This window comes from Lonchura striata, chromosome 3, assembly GCF_050655825.1.
Source record: "Lonchura striata isolate lonStrDom1 chromosome 3, ASM5065582v1, whole genome shotgun sequence".
Lineage (NCBI taxonomy): Eukaryota > Metazoa > Chordata > Aves > Passeriformes > Estrildidae > Lonchura > Lonchura striata.
Window position 1 is genome coordinate 35575254 of NC_140705.1, and position 16448 is coordinate 35591701.

The 16448-nt window shown below is 40.8% G+C and overlaps 1 protein-coding gene across 7 annotated transcripts in view; it reads right to left on the reverse strand.

The window, feature by feature from the left end:
• Positions 1 to 219: 219 nt before the first annotated feature.
• RARS2 (arginyl-tRNA synthetase 2, mitochondrial) overlaps positions 220 to 16448 on the reverse strand; it is a 29600-nt gene continuing 13371 nt past the window's right edge. For 2 of the 7 annotated variants that reach the window (XM_085574826.1, XM_021545768.3), the window contains exons 9-20: positions 16019 to 16174; positions 14601 to 14707; positions 13926 to 14021; positions 12004 to 12064; positions 8562 to 8638; positions 7139 to 7263; positions 5788 to 5855; positions 5581 to 5690; positions 4475 to 4570; positions 2630 to 2704; positions 1672 to 1735; positions 220 to 360 (exon numbers count right to left, since the gene is read on the reverse strand). In XM_085574826.1, the coding sequence (XP_085430952.1) occupies positions 274 to 360; positions 1672 to 1735; positions 2630 to 2704; positions 4475 to 4570; positions 5581 to 5690; positions 5788 to 5855; positions 7139 to 7263; positions 8562 to 8638; positions 12004 to 12064; positions 13926 to 14021; positions 14601 to 14707; positions 16019 to 16174 (1122 nt within the window). In that variant the 3' untranslated portion in view covers positions 220 to 273. Of the gene's footprint in view, positions 361 to 1671; positions 1736 to 2629; positions 2705 to 4474; positions 4571 to 5580; positions 5691 to 5787; positions 5856 to 7124; positions 7264 to 8561; positions 8639 to 12003; positions 12065 to 13925; positions 14022 to 14600; positions 14708 to 16018; positions 16175 to 16448 lie in introns of all 7 variants that reach the window. The other 5 variants (XM_085574827.1, XM_085574829.1, XR_014953668.1 and 2 more) reach the window with 4 other exon arrangements.

Consider the following 16448-nt stretch of genomic DNA (forward strand, 5'->3'; position numbering starts at 1 on the left):
TGATATTTACAGGGCAAATACACAGCAGTTCTCTTTTATGGGAAATTCCAGGTAGAGTAGTGCCTTAGGTACACTGCTGCAACCAAATGTCTGAAGAAAGTGATGACAACAGCCTTGCCCCTGCAACTGGCTATGCCACAGGATGGAGAACACAAACCTGCCAGAGCAGATGGTGTTTCCAGCCTGCAGTAGCAGGACACAGACAGGACAGGACTCAAATTATTGTTGAAAAAAATAATTTTAGTAAGAGACATGACATTGGATATGGCCTCGTTACATTTGAGTTACAGGTGTAATGCCAAGAAGTTTCATTCCATTGGCTAGAACTGAGCGTGCTGCATGGAAGAGACAGAGCCGTGCCTGGAAAACAAAGAAAAAAGTAATTTTAGGGTAGTGCTACAGAATAGGGTGCAGTTCTGGGGCCAGCAGTTAGATGCCAAGGTGAGAACACTGTGTGCAGCCTGTCCCTGTGCAGTGTGGGCCCCCACTGGGACTCAGATCTACACAAAACTGAGTATTAAGGAACATACCAATGCTGCTGGAATTCACACCAGCTGTGGCAGCCCACTGGGCACAGAGGGACACTTTGTCAAAGGAAGGTGGAAAGGAATGCCCAGCCCAGTCTTCGCGGCAGAGCAAGCAGAGGTGCATGAACAAGAATGCAATGACTAAAAGCTGAAAGTCTTTCATGCACCAGGGGCTAGTAGAGCTTGAGGATACCACTGGAATCCCTCCCCTCACTGTGTCTGGGTGACAGGCTGCCAAGCAACTATGGGCTGCTTTGAAAATTTCACTCTCCCTCGTCAATATCTGGCTGTTACACAACTGGCTGTTTGGGAAGGGCTCTATCAAGCTTGCTCCAAAAATCATAGCTCTTGAAAGCTGTCACAGTGCAAGATGCTGAAAAATATTTTTATTTACAGTATAAAGAATGGAAGTTTTCCTTGAAGTTTGATGCAGTCAAAGGAATTAATGCCTACAGTATCTAAGCTCAAACACAGACTGCAGCTTCACCAATTCCACTGAATGTTTTCTCCCACAGCACAGCTCAACACTTAAATTTTATTTCCTACCAAAATCAAATAGGTAATTCCTTTTGAAATACATGAAAGAAAATAAGAGAGGCAATGTAATTAATATATTATTTACCAAGTCCTTAGGGGGTCAAACATTGCCTGGGAGATCAGTAAAAAGAATTTGCATTTATTTGGAGTGTCACATTAACAGTTGTCAGCCTCTGGACAACTTGGGATATGTAGGTGGCAAGAGGGAGGAGACAGATTCAGTTCTCTCCTAATTCTTTATCTTCCCACATAACCACTAAAGGAAACCATCAAAAGTCAACGAGCAAGTTAAATGCTCAAATGTTTACTCTTAAAACATTTAGAAGGAAAGGTGATGAGAAGGTGTTTGACTGGGTCTGGAACAGTTGTCCTTAGAGAATGTTGTGTTTTTGGCTGATCAAGCGGAGCAGCCCTTTCTGGAAGGCACAGCTGTGAACAGCAGTCCCGGCTTTCCCAAAGCGCTCCGCCCTGGGAGAGCCTGGCTGCTGGCTCCTCCGCCTGTGGGCTTGTATTCCCCCCGAGTAATTGACACAGCCGGGCTGGCAAAGCCCCGATAGATCCTTCCTCGGGCCGCCCCCCGGGCTCCCCCAGCCCCGCTGTGCCGCACCTGTGCCACGTCGGGAGCGCTGCCTTTCACAGGGAGGGTTTTGTGTGCCACGGCTGCCAGACGGCTGAAAGGGAAAACACGGGAGAACGGTGAGAAGGAGCGAGTCACTGTGTGCTACAGAAAGCAGCAAAACTGGAAGAGCCACTCACAACTGCAGCATGCCACAGGCGCTTTTCTAACAGACTCTTCACCCGGCTGAAGGAGGGCATGGTTTTCTGTAGCCTGCATGGTACTGATGGCACACCCTAACAACTTAATTCTCCTAAAATAACCCCAAAATAATCTCCCTGCTTCACACATATCTTCCCACTCCCTGCCGTCCATCCCCCCAAAAACCCCACAGAATAATCTCAAGACTGCTCTGGGAAGATCCTTGAGAACCTACCCTATCATTCCCAAGACGCACGATTCTGTACACTGTTTTCCCTAACTTGTTAAAGCCTTCCCATACACAGGCTCAACAGCTTCCTCCACCAAGCCTACACCAGCATTTCATGGTGCTGTCCAATCCCTCTGGGAATCAGAAACACACTATAACTTACACTAGTAACAAGCTTTGTTCATGGGCTGAGATAGTGGTTAAAAGCAGCTTGGAATAAAATTTTCTAGCTGAAATGTTGTTATTGAGAGAATATTATCAGCTAAAATCTCATCCTTAAGACATCATTAGTCCAGCATGATTTTGGGTTCAAATATTTGGATTCAGCCAAATGATTATATTTTCTTAAAAGCTGTTAAGTTTCTCAGCAGGGTCATGGCTCCAGCCTTAATCTCAATGATTTATTACATTATTTGCTATCCTAATTTATGTATTTCCTGCTTCAAGGAAACTATGCCATAAATTTGCATCTTCCCACTATTTTTACTCTTCAAAGTAGTGCAGATGTGAGGGCTGCAGAGCCAGCTCAGGAAGACCTGTTCTCACTGGAGACATGGCCAATATCAGCAAACACCTTACCTCAGTGTGAGGAGGTAGCTGACAATGTGCTTGGGTTGCAGATCCTGAGAAGATCTATACAGGACCTCGTCGTACCTGTGAAGGAAGGAAAGGACTGTTTGGTTCTGAAGTGGTACAAGGTGTACTCAGATAGAAGGTGCATCAGACTTGCTTAAGTCAGAACAAGCACCCAACCACAGCTGTAGAATTAGCAAAACTAATCTTCTGAAGCAGACCTAAGCTATATCATTAGCATACAATAGATTATTCCTTCCTTGCTCACTTATTATTGAAGGAGATTGCTTCTGCTCTTCATCATGCAAACAGCTCAGGGAGGCAGGCTATAGCAAAGAGAACACAAAAGCTATATTTGTTCCTGGAACATTATGTCTGGTTTTACATCTCAACACTAACTGTACATTTCTAGGAGCAAAAAACATGTGTTAAATAACCAAGGAAGTCAAAATAATCCCTTTGCCTTTAGTAAATGCAGCTTAGATTTTTAAGTAGATAAAAGGAATCTTGCAACATTAGAAAAAGACAAATCCTGGAATACATAATCACACAGAATGGTTCAAGTTGGAAGAGACCACAGTGGGTGATCTGGTCCAACCTACCTGCTCAAGCAGGGTCATCCTACATGACTTACACAATACACTTGACTTTGTAAGACAGTATTAAGCAGGGTAGTACAGTCATGACAGCTATGTTTTTTTCTTCATGTGTTTTGCTATCCCCTTTTCAAAGCCTGCAAAAAGGTGCCAACACCTAAAGGGCTGAAGAGATTTCAAATTCAAAGTAGGGACTGGACGTCCCGCTCTCTGCTCAGCTCCCAGGCCCATCCCTGCCAGCATGTCCAAGCTGAACTGCTGTGGAATCTTCCACTCTGATTCAAGCTGCAGAACTGGGGAGCATACGGTGATAACAGCTCAGCAGTCATGCAAAAGTATAAAAAAATCCCAAGGAAGAGCTCATATGTTTTTTGTGAAATACAATGGCACTGCATAAATAAGACACTACTGGTTTTGCTGAGAGCTGGCTGGTCCTGCTGCTGCTCAAGAGAGCAGCAAATGATGCACGGCAGGCAGACCTCTGGCGGTAATTACAGTTAATGGTAGGGCTCTGCAGCCCACACATGCAGGTCAAAGGAGCCACCTGGAGCACTGGCATGACTTTTGAAAGTCCTAATTGTATTCAGGTGGCCTCACAAAGATCTTAGTATGGTCAAAAAAGTTCTTTCTGGCACTCTACAGTGCAATGCAGCATATAGGAATTCTCAGTAGGAATTCTGAAAGCTTTGGTAATTTCTGACTCCATCACAGGCTGCACAACATGGAGAACTCCCTTGTCTCCATAGTTTAATTACACATCTATGAACTAATGAAAACAGAAACTGCTCAACTTAAAGACTGAATTAATGAAGAACTCCACTGTTATTAACAGGTACCAGTTGTGCATTCAGTAGCTCTGCAGGATGCTGAGCTCCCAAATGTGCACACACATACTCCATGCACCTCACCTCTTTCACATGACAAACACAGAACAAGAGGGACCAAGCAAATCTGCAGCTAATATTTATACAGAGCTGAGCACACATTTGTGAAGATAAGAAATAATTAGGAGGCTCATGTACACTGAGTATGTTCCAAATACTGCTTTTTCCATCTTGAACAACTGCTTCTTCATGGCTTCTAAAGCCATGAACACTTCAAATATTGCAATCCATGTGGCACAAAAGGCAAGTCATTGTCTCAAACAAGCCATTTTTTCTTATGATCATGCAGTCTGTGCCCTCTCAATAGGTCAGTGTTATCTCCAGATATTTATTTTAAGGGAAACGGTATTTGGAAGGAAAACTAGACAAACCTGAGAAGATGCTGAAGAACAGAGATGGCATCTGGCTCTTGCAAGCATGCCACATTCACATCAGTTAGCTCTGCATTCCCATGCATCTGTTCTAAACTAAAACAGGAATGGAAAACAAATGTTGGATGAAAACCACCTCTTAGCAATGCTGAACAAAAAAAAAAAAACACAGTAATCTGTGTTTTTAAGAAAACAGTGCAGGCTCTGCTCAAGCTGAATGGAACACTGAAATAAGACTAGCTGACTTCAACCTAAGATTAAAAAAAAAAATAAAATGTGTGCTGGCCATTCAATTATCAACAGTATTAGAGATATGCATGGACAACAGGTCCAGAAGCTAAAAGGACTAGGGAGGTAGACAATCCCCCACTAATGGTACTCTGGAACCACCAATACCTACATGACAAGGGAGTACAAGAACAGACCAGAGAAAGGGATTAGGCTTTCATGTTCTCCCTGAACACTATGTCCTGCTACCACTGCCTCACAACATCAGGCTGCTTCACACCTTTCGCCTCACCCAGGAAGAAATCTTACATGAAAACACATATTGAGGTCTGCTCTGGCAGTTCAGTATAATTGATAAAACTGTTCAAACTGGACTCTTCTGAAACTCTTTAAAAAAAGCAATTAAACATGTCAAGTGTTTGACCAGAGTCAACAGGAAGGGATCTCCTTTTAATCTTGGCTATCAAGAGTGGGAAATAATGTTAAAAATAAGACACTAGTTACTGTGGGTAGCCAAAACACCCAAGTTCTGTGATGTGGTGTGTTTTACAAGTATGGGCATTTTAGCTTTTACATCAGTTTCCTTAGCTCTTGGCAACCACCTCATCAGTGACACCAACCACAGAGAAGCTGTTCCTAGAACTGAGAAACTACAAGAACAGTTAGTTCAGTTCCATGGAAATGAGGTAGGAAATTAATTTTAATTGGCCTGCTCTTCTGGAAAGTCTCAATGATTTCTATCTTAAACTCACACTTCCACAGAAAAAGTGAACATGTGTCATATTTAAGGAGTTAGCACTACTACTTAGCAAAGCAGTAGTGCCTAACTAAGGTTAAAATTCACATCAGACTGTGGTGTGCAGAAATGCTCATCTTACCTATGGAGTCTGGCATGGGTGTACTGTAAGAACACACCTGTATCCCCCCGACTTTGGAGAGCTCGATCCCAGCTAAACTGGTAATCGGATGACAGAAGGCCCTGGAAGTCCTGGAACAATAAATTGATGTCACCCAGACACGGCTCTTCATTTCAATTTGCAGCTTCTCACAGACAATGCAGACCTTGTGAGGCAGCTCAGACTCACCTGAATTATGAGTGCTGCAAGACCAACTTTCTCCGCTGTCTCCACAGGATCTTGGATCTCTTTGGTTGCTGAAGAGAAACAGAAAAACATCATTAAGTCTGCAGTACCATACTGACTCCTGCTCGCACTTACAGATGCCAATAAAAGAGCAGATCTTCCACAAGTGTAAACTAGCAATATGGAAATTGTCAGGATGCATGCAGCGAGGAGTCGAGGACATAAATCTTTATTAAAAGCTGAAAACAGCTGTTTCACATGGGCTTTATCCCACTTCCCCTTGTATGTGTAGCACAGATTTTGAGGTGAAAAGGGTCCATTATGACAGACTATGCAGGCTACATTGAATTCCTTTTCACAATTAAGACAGCCAATCTCCAAGATCAGGGAAATACAGATTTTGTTGCAAAACTGATAAAAAGCTCCAAGTGCTACAAGATGCATAAACAAAGAAAGTTGTTCCAATGGCTAATAGACCATTTGAATGTACATTTAGGGAGTATTCACACCATCCACTCTAAGTATTTAAACTGACTATACTGAGGGAATCTGAACTGAGAGCATCACAAATGCTTTGGGTTGGAAGAGACCTTTAAAGACCATCCAGTCCAAATCCCCTGCCACATGCAGGGACACCATCTCCTTGTCTATTTTACAAGGAAAATCATCGGTTTCAAAAAAGTTGAGGAGGCAGAGCAAGGAAGATGCATACTACTTAAACTGATCAGATCGGTGACTCAATCCAGCACCTAACTCCAGAGAGCACAAGAGGGGGCAGCATTTCACTGGGAATTGCTTGGATCTGTACTGCATCAGGAGGAAACGATCCTGGAGCCACAGCCCAGTGAAGCACAGGGAAACCAGCCCCTCTTCAGCACAATCTGGGGCAGAGCAGTGACCTCCAGGGCACTCGGGAACAGCCACAAGGTTGGCAGGGTGACAAGGCAGCAGTGGCAGGCAAGCGAGAGTTACTCTTGCCAGAGAAAACTGTCAGAGCTATAAATCCTTTGGATGAAATCTGACTGATCCCTGAACTCCAGTCCCAAATCTACTACTGACTAATTTGTCCCTCCAGAAAAAAACAATTGTCCCCAAAAAGCAGTTAATGTCTTCTCAGTGCACGATAAAATAGTTTCACTGAATGTTAGAGTTTGCAAATCTGCAATTTAAGGGAGTTCACAGAGTTGCAAAGAATTATTGTAATGGTTTATATTATAGTTGGTACAAAAAGAAAGAAAAAGAACATATTACTGTGATTAGTGCAATACAGGGAGAAGTGAAGGGTGGAAAAGATGACACAATGTGATCAACACAGAACATCAAAAAGAAGCTAATAAGACCTGAAATAGCTAACTTTTTGTAGAAGTCATGTTTTGTAACATCCTTGAGCGAACTTCATTTAAAACATCTTCCAAAAAAATTACTTCTCCTCTCCGAGTCTTCATGCCTTGAACTAGACCAAAAGACACATGCTGACACCTGTGTTGAGAAGCAGCAGGACCAAAATTATATTTCAATCAAGAGAAATGTTTGCAGTGTTTTTTCAGAGCTGGATTCTCTACCAGGAAACAGCCATAACAGCTGAATAAATAACACTCCAACGTGGGAAGCTTGGAGATATAATCAGTAACTCTCATTTCAGACACCAAGCTCTGCATTTATTGTATAATGGGAAAATTATGATCAGAGTAATGATAGCCTGGTCATTTGTGTGCTCTCAGGAATCTCTTGCTACTAGCGTTAGTACAAAGGCCTCAATCCAATAATTTGCAATAAATTGAGGAGAGGCAGGATGTAGATAGATCAAATTACTGTGGCAACAGAGGTATCTTAATATAATTAGAAAAGGAGTCATAATAATTCTATTGTGGCCACATTAAGCTAACAGTATAATTAATCATTGCTAATAATAAAGTATTCACTGTTTCTGCTCATAATATTCCAAGGCATTATTCTTGATCCAGAATCTAGGGTAATTTTAGCACAACTAAGTACTGTGAAAGGAGGCAGGTTGGTATTCCTGAAGGCCAAAACCCTATATTTAACCACAAAAGACATGCAGTCTGGCAGAGAGGAATATGATTCAGTCTGGAGATCCATTACTGACCTTTGCTCAGATTGCTAACAAGATTGGTAATTACAATGAATAACAGCAGGGATACACTTCCCTGCAATAGATACTTCAAGCCTGAAGCATGATTCAAACTCAGATTCTGATCTCTGCTAAAATAAAATACTTTAAGAGGTAATAATTTAGTATGTGACCACACAATATCCCAGAAGCTATGCCACAAAGTCTCTTAAAAATGGTTTCCCTTTTTCACATCAGGCAGTTATGAAAAACCTGTTAAATGAGAGACAGGGCTGTTTTTCACATCCTAAACATGCAGCAATGACTCCATCCACAAATAAATCAGACCAGCAGGAGTGGACACACAGAATGAAAAGGCTGCTGATAAGGCCCTGAGGCCCACATTGCACATAATTCTGAGGGTTTGTTTCTCTGTTGGACTAGTACTAGTGGGGTTCTATAGACCAAATGTCTGCTTGTACTCTGGAGTCCATTACTTGCACACCAGCATTACATCCTGTAGTTTAGTTTCATCCAAAATGTCTACATGATGTGTGCTATAGCATGGTGGTGGATGGACACCAGCAGGAGATTCTCCTCAAAAGAGCACTTGACTGAAATTCTAATGTACATATTATATACATTCTTGAGGAAAAAGAAATTAACAACCAAAACCAGTATGTAATTAGGATTTTTAAGTACATACCTTTCTGCCCAGTCATAACCCATGAGCTTCAGTATTTGGAATAAATGTTGAAAGTGATTACTTTGGCTTTTATCTGTCTAAGGAATAGAATTGATGCATATCAGAAAAGACTACGAGTCTGATAGGAAGTAGCTTTTAACACAATATCACAGTGCCAGTAAGTAATTTCAAGCAAAATTAAGATCCATGAAGACAAGCAAGACTTGTGACAGCTGGAATCTATGGCAATGGGATTTTGAGTTATGTTAGGAAAAAAAATCCACCTTTTCAGAAATGATTTTTCTCAGGTCATTAAGGCAAAGACACGAAGTGCAAGGAAACCTTAATATTCTTTAGTTTCTCGTGATCTGAAAGCTACCTATCAAACAAAACATCTGTTTTCACTTCAGAGCCTTGCTGCTCTGATTATACCCCTGGGTTATATCACCGAACTCCAAGGATCCTTTGGCTTAGAAACAGAACGTCTTTGGCTGTCTGCCTCCAGAACCCACTAGCTACCATTGTCTCCAGCATGATTTGTAGTTTTACATCATAAGGCAGGTAGATAATTCAAAAAAATGTATAAATTACCACAATTTCATAACCATTTACCTTGATCTTTCTTCCACTTTCAGTTACACTCTCCTACAAACTTGCTTCTGACTGTATGTTATGCTTAACAACAATCTTCACATGTGTTTCTAGCTACAGCAGTTGCCATGAGGTTCATTTTCCTACCTAGTTGTTTCAACTACCTCACTCAGACTCCTTTTTATTCCTCCTTAAAAGACAGTGCAGAGATAACCTATTCCTATTATAACCTATAACCTATTCACTATTTCCTCATTTGTTTGCTGTTCTGGGCCAAGAAGTGAAATGTTTATCTGTGTCCCTTCTCAGTTACCACTGTATGAAGCACCTGCCTCCTCTCTCCTAGCTCCTCTTAACCTGCTTTGCTCCTGGAATCACCTCTCTGTGCTGACTCACAAGCAAGGCTGATAAAAGGACAGCAGTGGCTGGTGCTTCAGACAAGGCCTTCCAAGTCCTTTTCCATGCACCTTGCAGATGAGGTTATCTCTGCACAAAGCCAGACCTCTCTCATTAGGTGGCCGGCTTAAGGTAGAAGTCTGAGAGCATGGATTGGATTTAGTTCTTCATATCTAAAAGCATTTTCATCTCCTTCTTGAGTGCAACATTCAATGGAATCTTAGTACCTCTTTAATAGCATGCCACAAGTTTTAAGATGTTTTGAATATTTTGCTTGTACCACTGCCTTTTTATGAGATAAGTGGGATTTTTTTTAAACCTAAATTGGTGAATGCACTGATTTACAGCATTTCAAGTAGTAAACCCATTTAATGTTCCCTTAAAGAAGTTGATCTGATGAAAATAAGACAATCTTGTAAAATAAGACTCTAGAGTCTCTAAATAATTTTCTTGTAACAAGATTAGCATTCTGAAATACATTTTTATTTAATTATTAAAGACTAAAATTATTAGCATACTAATTTAATCTCATGAAGTCCTCCTGCCTCTAGTAACACTGAGTAACTCACTACTAACACTCACTACAAAGCAGTGCCATAAAACAACAGCAAAGCTCAGCAAGGCTGGCAGTTCCCTCACCAGCTGTGTGTCCCACAAGAGTCTCCTACGATTGATTTCACTCTTTTATGACCCACTTTCTCAGCCCTCAGAAAGTCAAAAATTATAAAAATACTAACCATGTCCTCTGAAAACCATACATCCTGAGCAAGGCTGAGAAGATAGGAGAGGCTAATCTGTCGTTTCCCACTTGAATGAGACATTGGCTATGATGAATCACATCACAATCTGTTTGTGCTGTGTATCTCTTTGGACTTGAAGGAGACCAGGGAGGCTCAGGCAAGGAATTAAACAGTAACTGGAGTTCAGCTACAGCAGTAGTCTGATCAAGATTCTTGCTCCTATGCTTGTTCACACCATTAGCTGAAAGTTCAGCTAACATCTTGATTTATGCAAAGTGAACACCCAACTACTCTTTTTTCTAATTGTTCCTTCTCCCTTGGTCCCTGCTACCTCCTGGAACATCAAACACAAGTAATTGCCCACCCACATGAACCAGACAGGAAGCATCCTTAACATCTAAAACTTTGCACTTTCACAGCCACACTGCCCTTTGATGCCAATGAACTCACTGTCCCAGCCAGCAGGGGCAAAAAAGCTCCCACCAAAATCACACAATTCCCCCCCAGAATAACCAAAGTCTCTGTTCTATGACAACGTGTAAGAATGGCAAGCTACAGGAAACTTCCTGAAGACTGAAGCTGAAAGGAGCAATGTGGTTTAACTAGAAGCTGCACTTTATAAACTGTGTATTTAATGTTCTGCTTACTGATCTCTCTCCCTGCATCTTGTTATGTGCCACATTATATTGACTTTTGAAAAAGCTGCACAGAGAAGGTACAGGGACATTACCAAACATGACCACATACAGATTTCTTCCACATGTTACTAATTCTGGACTTCATAGAAAAGAACATAGCTTTCATAATTTTTTCCCCTAAATATGAGAAAAAGAAAATTTAAAAGCAACACATGATATTTTCTTGCTAAGATGAGATCAAAAACCAGTTTCAGACAAGGAGACAATCCTGCTATTCATATCCATTATTGATACTGCTAGAATTGTGAAAAAACAAAATAACAAAACCAATAAATATAAAAAGATTCCCTGTCTACAACTGCTTCATTCTGATTGATTAAATATTATGTGCAATTTCTACTTAATGAAACTAAGGCATTGTTCTTAGCCATAAAAATGTACATTTCAGATAAGATATCAGGACTTCAGAGTAGACTTAGATTCATTTTAGACCATTAATTTCTCAATTAACATTTGAAAACCCTTTATAATAGTAATAGCTTTTCCTGATTTGTTTAATTATTACAACTTCTATAAAGAAAATAAAATGCCAAATCAAGTAAGATTTCCTTTCAAACTAATTGCAATGAGTATAGAATAACTCCAGAGCTAACTTTCATAAAATCGTACAAAAAGGATTGGAAGGCACCTTAGATCATCTTGTTCCAAACCCCCTGCTGTGGGAAAGGACATCTTCCAGTGTACCACCTTGCTCAGAGCACCATCCAACCTGGCCTTGAGCACTTCCAGGGATGAGGCATCCACAGCTTCTCTGGGCAACTTATTCCTGTGCCTCAGCACCCTTGGAGTGACAAATCTTCTTCTAGAATCTTATCTAAACCTATTTTCTTTCAGTTTAAAGGTATTTTTCAACCATTCTGGGGGTCATGCACTGAAACAGAACAAAGAAACTGCCACACAGAGGCACAGCTGCTGGGCAGTAAGGGCATCCATTTTACTGCCAAAAGTACTGTGTGTCAAAGTCATATTGCAAGCCAGAGGCCCCTGTTACTAGAGAGAGTCAGCACCAAAGTGTGTGCTGAATCTAGAATTACTTACCACATAAATCATGGTATCCCAGCTGTGCTTATTCATTCTGTCTATAGCAGCTGCAAGATCTCTGAAAGAGATAATGAGAAACTATTTGGACTTTCAAACATTCCTCACTACTAGCCTCTTAGAAAAATAACCTGCTCTTTATGGAGTGGAGAGGACTTCCTGAAGAGAAGGATCCATGTATGCCTTACACATAAAAAAAGACATGTATACTTTTGCTGATGACACATCTGAAATGTTTTTTTTAAACCAATACCTAAGAAAGCTGCTGAGGAAACTGTTCTTTGGTGCAGAGTAAGTCCAGTGCCTGTCTGCCCACTAACACCTGAGAGAAACAATCCCTTCCTGGAAAACTAACCCATGTTCAGCCTTAGCTTAAATGGTACAAAGCTCATCTACACACACACAAGCACACAGGACTGTCACAGGAGTATTCCAATCTGAAAAAGCATTTGCAATTGCACAAGACTTGTTATGGAAGGCTGAGGGGAGATAAGAAAAAAGACGATGATAACAGGGATGGGTGGCTTGTAAGTTGATTGCTGGTTATGTTTGTGTAGTTGTCCTGCACCTCATCAGCACAGTCTGTCCCATCTTCCCATGAAATTCCATTTCAAACTCTCCTGGGTGAGGGGGCTGTCTCCTCTGTGTGCACATGTGTTTGGAGTCTCAGTAGTTGCAGCTGAGGACTACAGCTCATGCAGGCCATGCATCTGTGGTGTCAGAGACTGAGGGGGCTGGACATAAGTGAAATGAAATTTTAACAGCTGGAGCCTGGCCAGGGGTCACAAGGTGTCTCAGCCAACAGCTGGAGTGAGGGCACACACATCCTCCTATGACTGACAGCAAATATCAGGTTGAATAGCCAAGCAAGTAGGCAAAGTATCCTGGGAAGTCTCCAGATGTGCCTGCAGAGATGAGGCACCAAGAGGAGTCTGTACTGCTGGCATCAGAGGGTCCAGGCCAACTGCTGAAGAGACCACAGGGACCTCCAGCTATTGGAGGGCTTCATAGTGCACGTACAATACATATGTATATTGATTAAATTATTCAATAATACACACATAATGCAAGTATATCTGTCACAATATACACCATATACACATACATCTATTTCTTCACAGGAATAGATACTCATCCTAGTCATCCAGAGGGAAAAAAAATGCCAGCTGTGCTGAGTGGTTTCAGGCCTGTGTGTGAGCCTGTTGAGATCAGGTGCTCATGCTTACTCCTGGCTGACCTGTGCATGGAGCTGTGGCATCATTGTCTTCATTTGGCTACAGGATTCAGCAACTCCCTAATGTACAGGATTGACTGCAGCATCTCCCTAATACCCTTGGCTTTGAAAAGCTGTACAGAGTTTACCCTCAGGGCTAGACACTAGATTTATTTACATTCCTGGCACAAAGAAACTGTTAAGGCTTCCATATTAAAATACCCAAGAGGAATTTTAGGATACTGATGAGATGGCTGAAAAACAGCAATAAAATTGATGTTACAGTGCTGATGGTCCACTGAGCCAATGAAGACAAGGCTAAACAAGCAATTTTTTCCTGTATCACACCATCAATAAACATTTTAAGCAAAGGTCTTTTTAAAAAAGACCTTTAAAAAAGACCTTTTAAAAAAAAACCTTTATTATTTGGCAACTCTTTATTAGATTCAGAGATTCCAGCTTTGTTTTCAAAGTTAGTAGCTGGAGAAAGTATTACGATTTATGCAAAGGGGCATTTACTAATATTACTTAGGGACAGGAAAAGCATTTAAAAGTCATTTTCATCCCATCATAGTTACATTGCTAGTTTCAGTTACAAATAGCCTAGAAATAAAAATCTTCAAAATCCATGCCATCAGTTATCAATGTACTCATGTTCAAAAGTTGCCTGGCAAAATGACTGGCAATGAGCACAGATGGGCTTACTTGCCTTGTTATATAAAGAGATGTCCCATCACTGCGCATGACAGTGGAAAATGTTGAGAGGTCTTTTTTCTCTGAGAGATCCACAATTCCTGTCCCTTTTCTGTAAGGGGAGGGAAAATACTAATGTCACTGCAGGTTATTACACAGGTAAGTTCAGGTAAGACTCAGAGCCAAAACCAAGGCCTCTTGCCACAAGCCCCCTTCCCTCCAGACAGTCTCATTCTTTTTCTTTGAATTACTATCTCCTTATGTCTTTTTGAAGACTGTCCCTGTAAGTTTGCTGTCACCACTGCTAATGCCAGAGAGCAGCCTGCCCATGATTACAACTTCCATCCCAGTTCAGCCAGGCACCATTTTCATCAAGGCAAGGATCTCATCTAATTCTGCTCATTAAATGGCATACAGAGCTACCAAACTAATCAACAGCCTAAAACACCATTAGGAGTTGAACACTGTCATTGTACCAAATTTGACAAGGTCAGTCTTTTGTGTTAGTCATGTAAATGTAAATTTTAGTTGTAACTGCACAAATCCTGATGGTCTTCTACTAGAACAGCTACCAAAACCATGTAAAGAAAATTCTTCCCCTCAGACTATGTACAAACCACTCATCTTATCTTGTTTGAAGTGCAACTGAGATGTTAAATAAAGTGCACCAACAGATTGAATGAGTTCATACACTGTTTTCTGAAGGAGTCCTTTATCTTCCAACGTCTTCAGAACTTCCTGGGCCTTCTCTTGGTAAAATGACTCTCCAGAATATTCATCAAAGTGCACTCCTAGACGCTGAAAAGTTACAAGAATATCATTAATACCAAGGCTAACCATTTTTCTTCAAATTAGTCAGATGATAGGCCACAGATCAGATACAGTGCAAAGATTAATGTTATTCCAGGAAATGTCCCTTCATTGTTAAAAGGAAAGGATGCTTGGATTTTGATTTAATTGATCTCTGCATTAAAATTAATCTCTCCCTGAGGTGAATATGGTGTTCAATGTAACATTCATGAGAAATCAGTAACATTCATGAGCAATTCATGAGAATTGCTGGTTAGAGCAATTCACACAATTCTGAGGCAAGTCTCTTCCTTGCTGTGCTGGAGATGAAACCAGTGGGCTGCAGAGGAGCTACCTGGACATGAAACCAACCCTATTTTAAAAGGATGCTAAAAGGAATTTTAAAAAGTAAAAGCTGCTCACAAACATTGCTGAGCATACAGAAATTAAGGCTGAGGGTACATTCAGAAGAGACAAAGATGACCTTAACTGTCAAACCTGGTCACTTCATCAGTCCAATAGTTTTTAGTTTAAATGAAATTGGGAGAGGAAGATCTAGCTGCACATCATCATGTGATCAATGATGGGTGACTTTCAAGATGCAGCTGCATACACAGCCCAGTACCTAATTACCTTCAGAGGACAGCTTTCCACAAGCATTATCAAGTCTCTCACTGAACAGATCTTATCTTAAGAGTACTTTCTTGGCTGCAGTGACATGTTTCAAGGAAGAACTTAAAGCACAGCCAAGTTATCTGGATTATAAACAGTTTCAAAATTTTTCAGGTTAATTTTTAGGTCAGTAGCACAACATGTCCCATGAAACAGTGGACACTGGCTCCACTCATGAGATCACAGTGTGCAACAGACAGCTGTGCATTAGCTCAACTCCACCTGCAAAACCAAACAGTATTTATTCAACATGGATCTGCCTTGCTGCTTTGCACCACACTGAGCTTCAGGACTTCTGAGAAGGGAGAATTAGTCTAAAGGACATTTACCTAGACACTATTAAATAACATGTATCTAGCACGTCAGCAATTGTTCTGACAACTTGCTTGTATGAGAAATCAACTACTGTGCTTTTTCCAAGCAGAATGAGGCTTAGCCTGGCATACCGAGAAAGAGCTTCCCCACAACATTCTAAAATTTATGGGAAAGGCAATGAACTGGTAACATTAAAGCAATCTCTGATCCCAAGTGAGTCCACTGCTTGGCAGTCTCTTACACGAAAAGGTGCCATGCACTGTTAATTATGTTGATGAAGTAATAGAGAAAGAGATCATTTTACCACAGAAAAAACATTTGGATGATTTGTACCTTATAAATCCTGATGTATTCCTCAATACTGAGGTCTCTAAATTGTTTCCAAATTGACAATGTCTGCTCATCATGTTCCTCCAGTTTTCTGAAGAAATCCTTAGCCAACTTTTTTATGTTTTCATCTTCTGCTGCCTGGTTAATCTGCACATACACCTAAAATTTGACACCGAAAATGTTGAAGCGGTATAATCCTCTCTTCCAATAAAAACAGCTCTACAAGAACAATATAAATACATTTAAAGTTGACATTTTTAACATCAAATTTTTGAAAGACTTGTTAAAGCAACACATTCCAAATTTAAAGAAAAAATGTATAGCCTAAAGTCCAACATGAAAATATGCAGCTTATCTTGAAAGAAGACTAATGGCCTAATTCCTTACTGCTGTCATTATCATTCTCTTCACAACCTTGAAACAACTGCAGCAG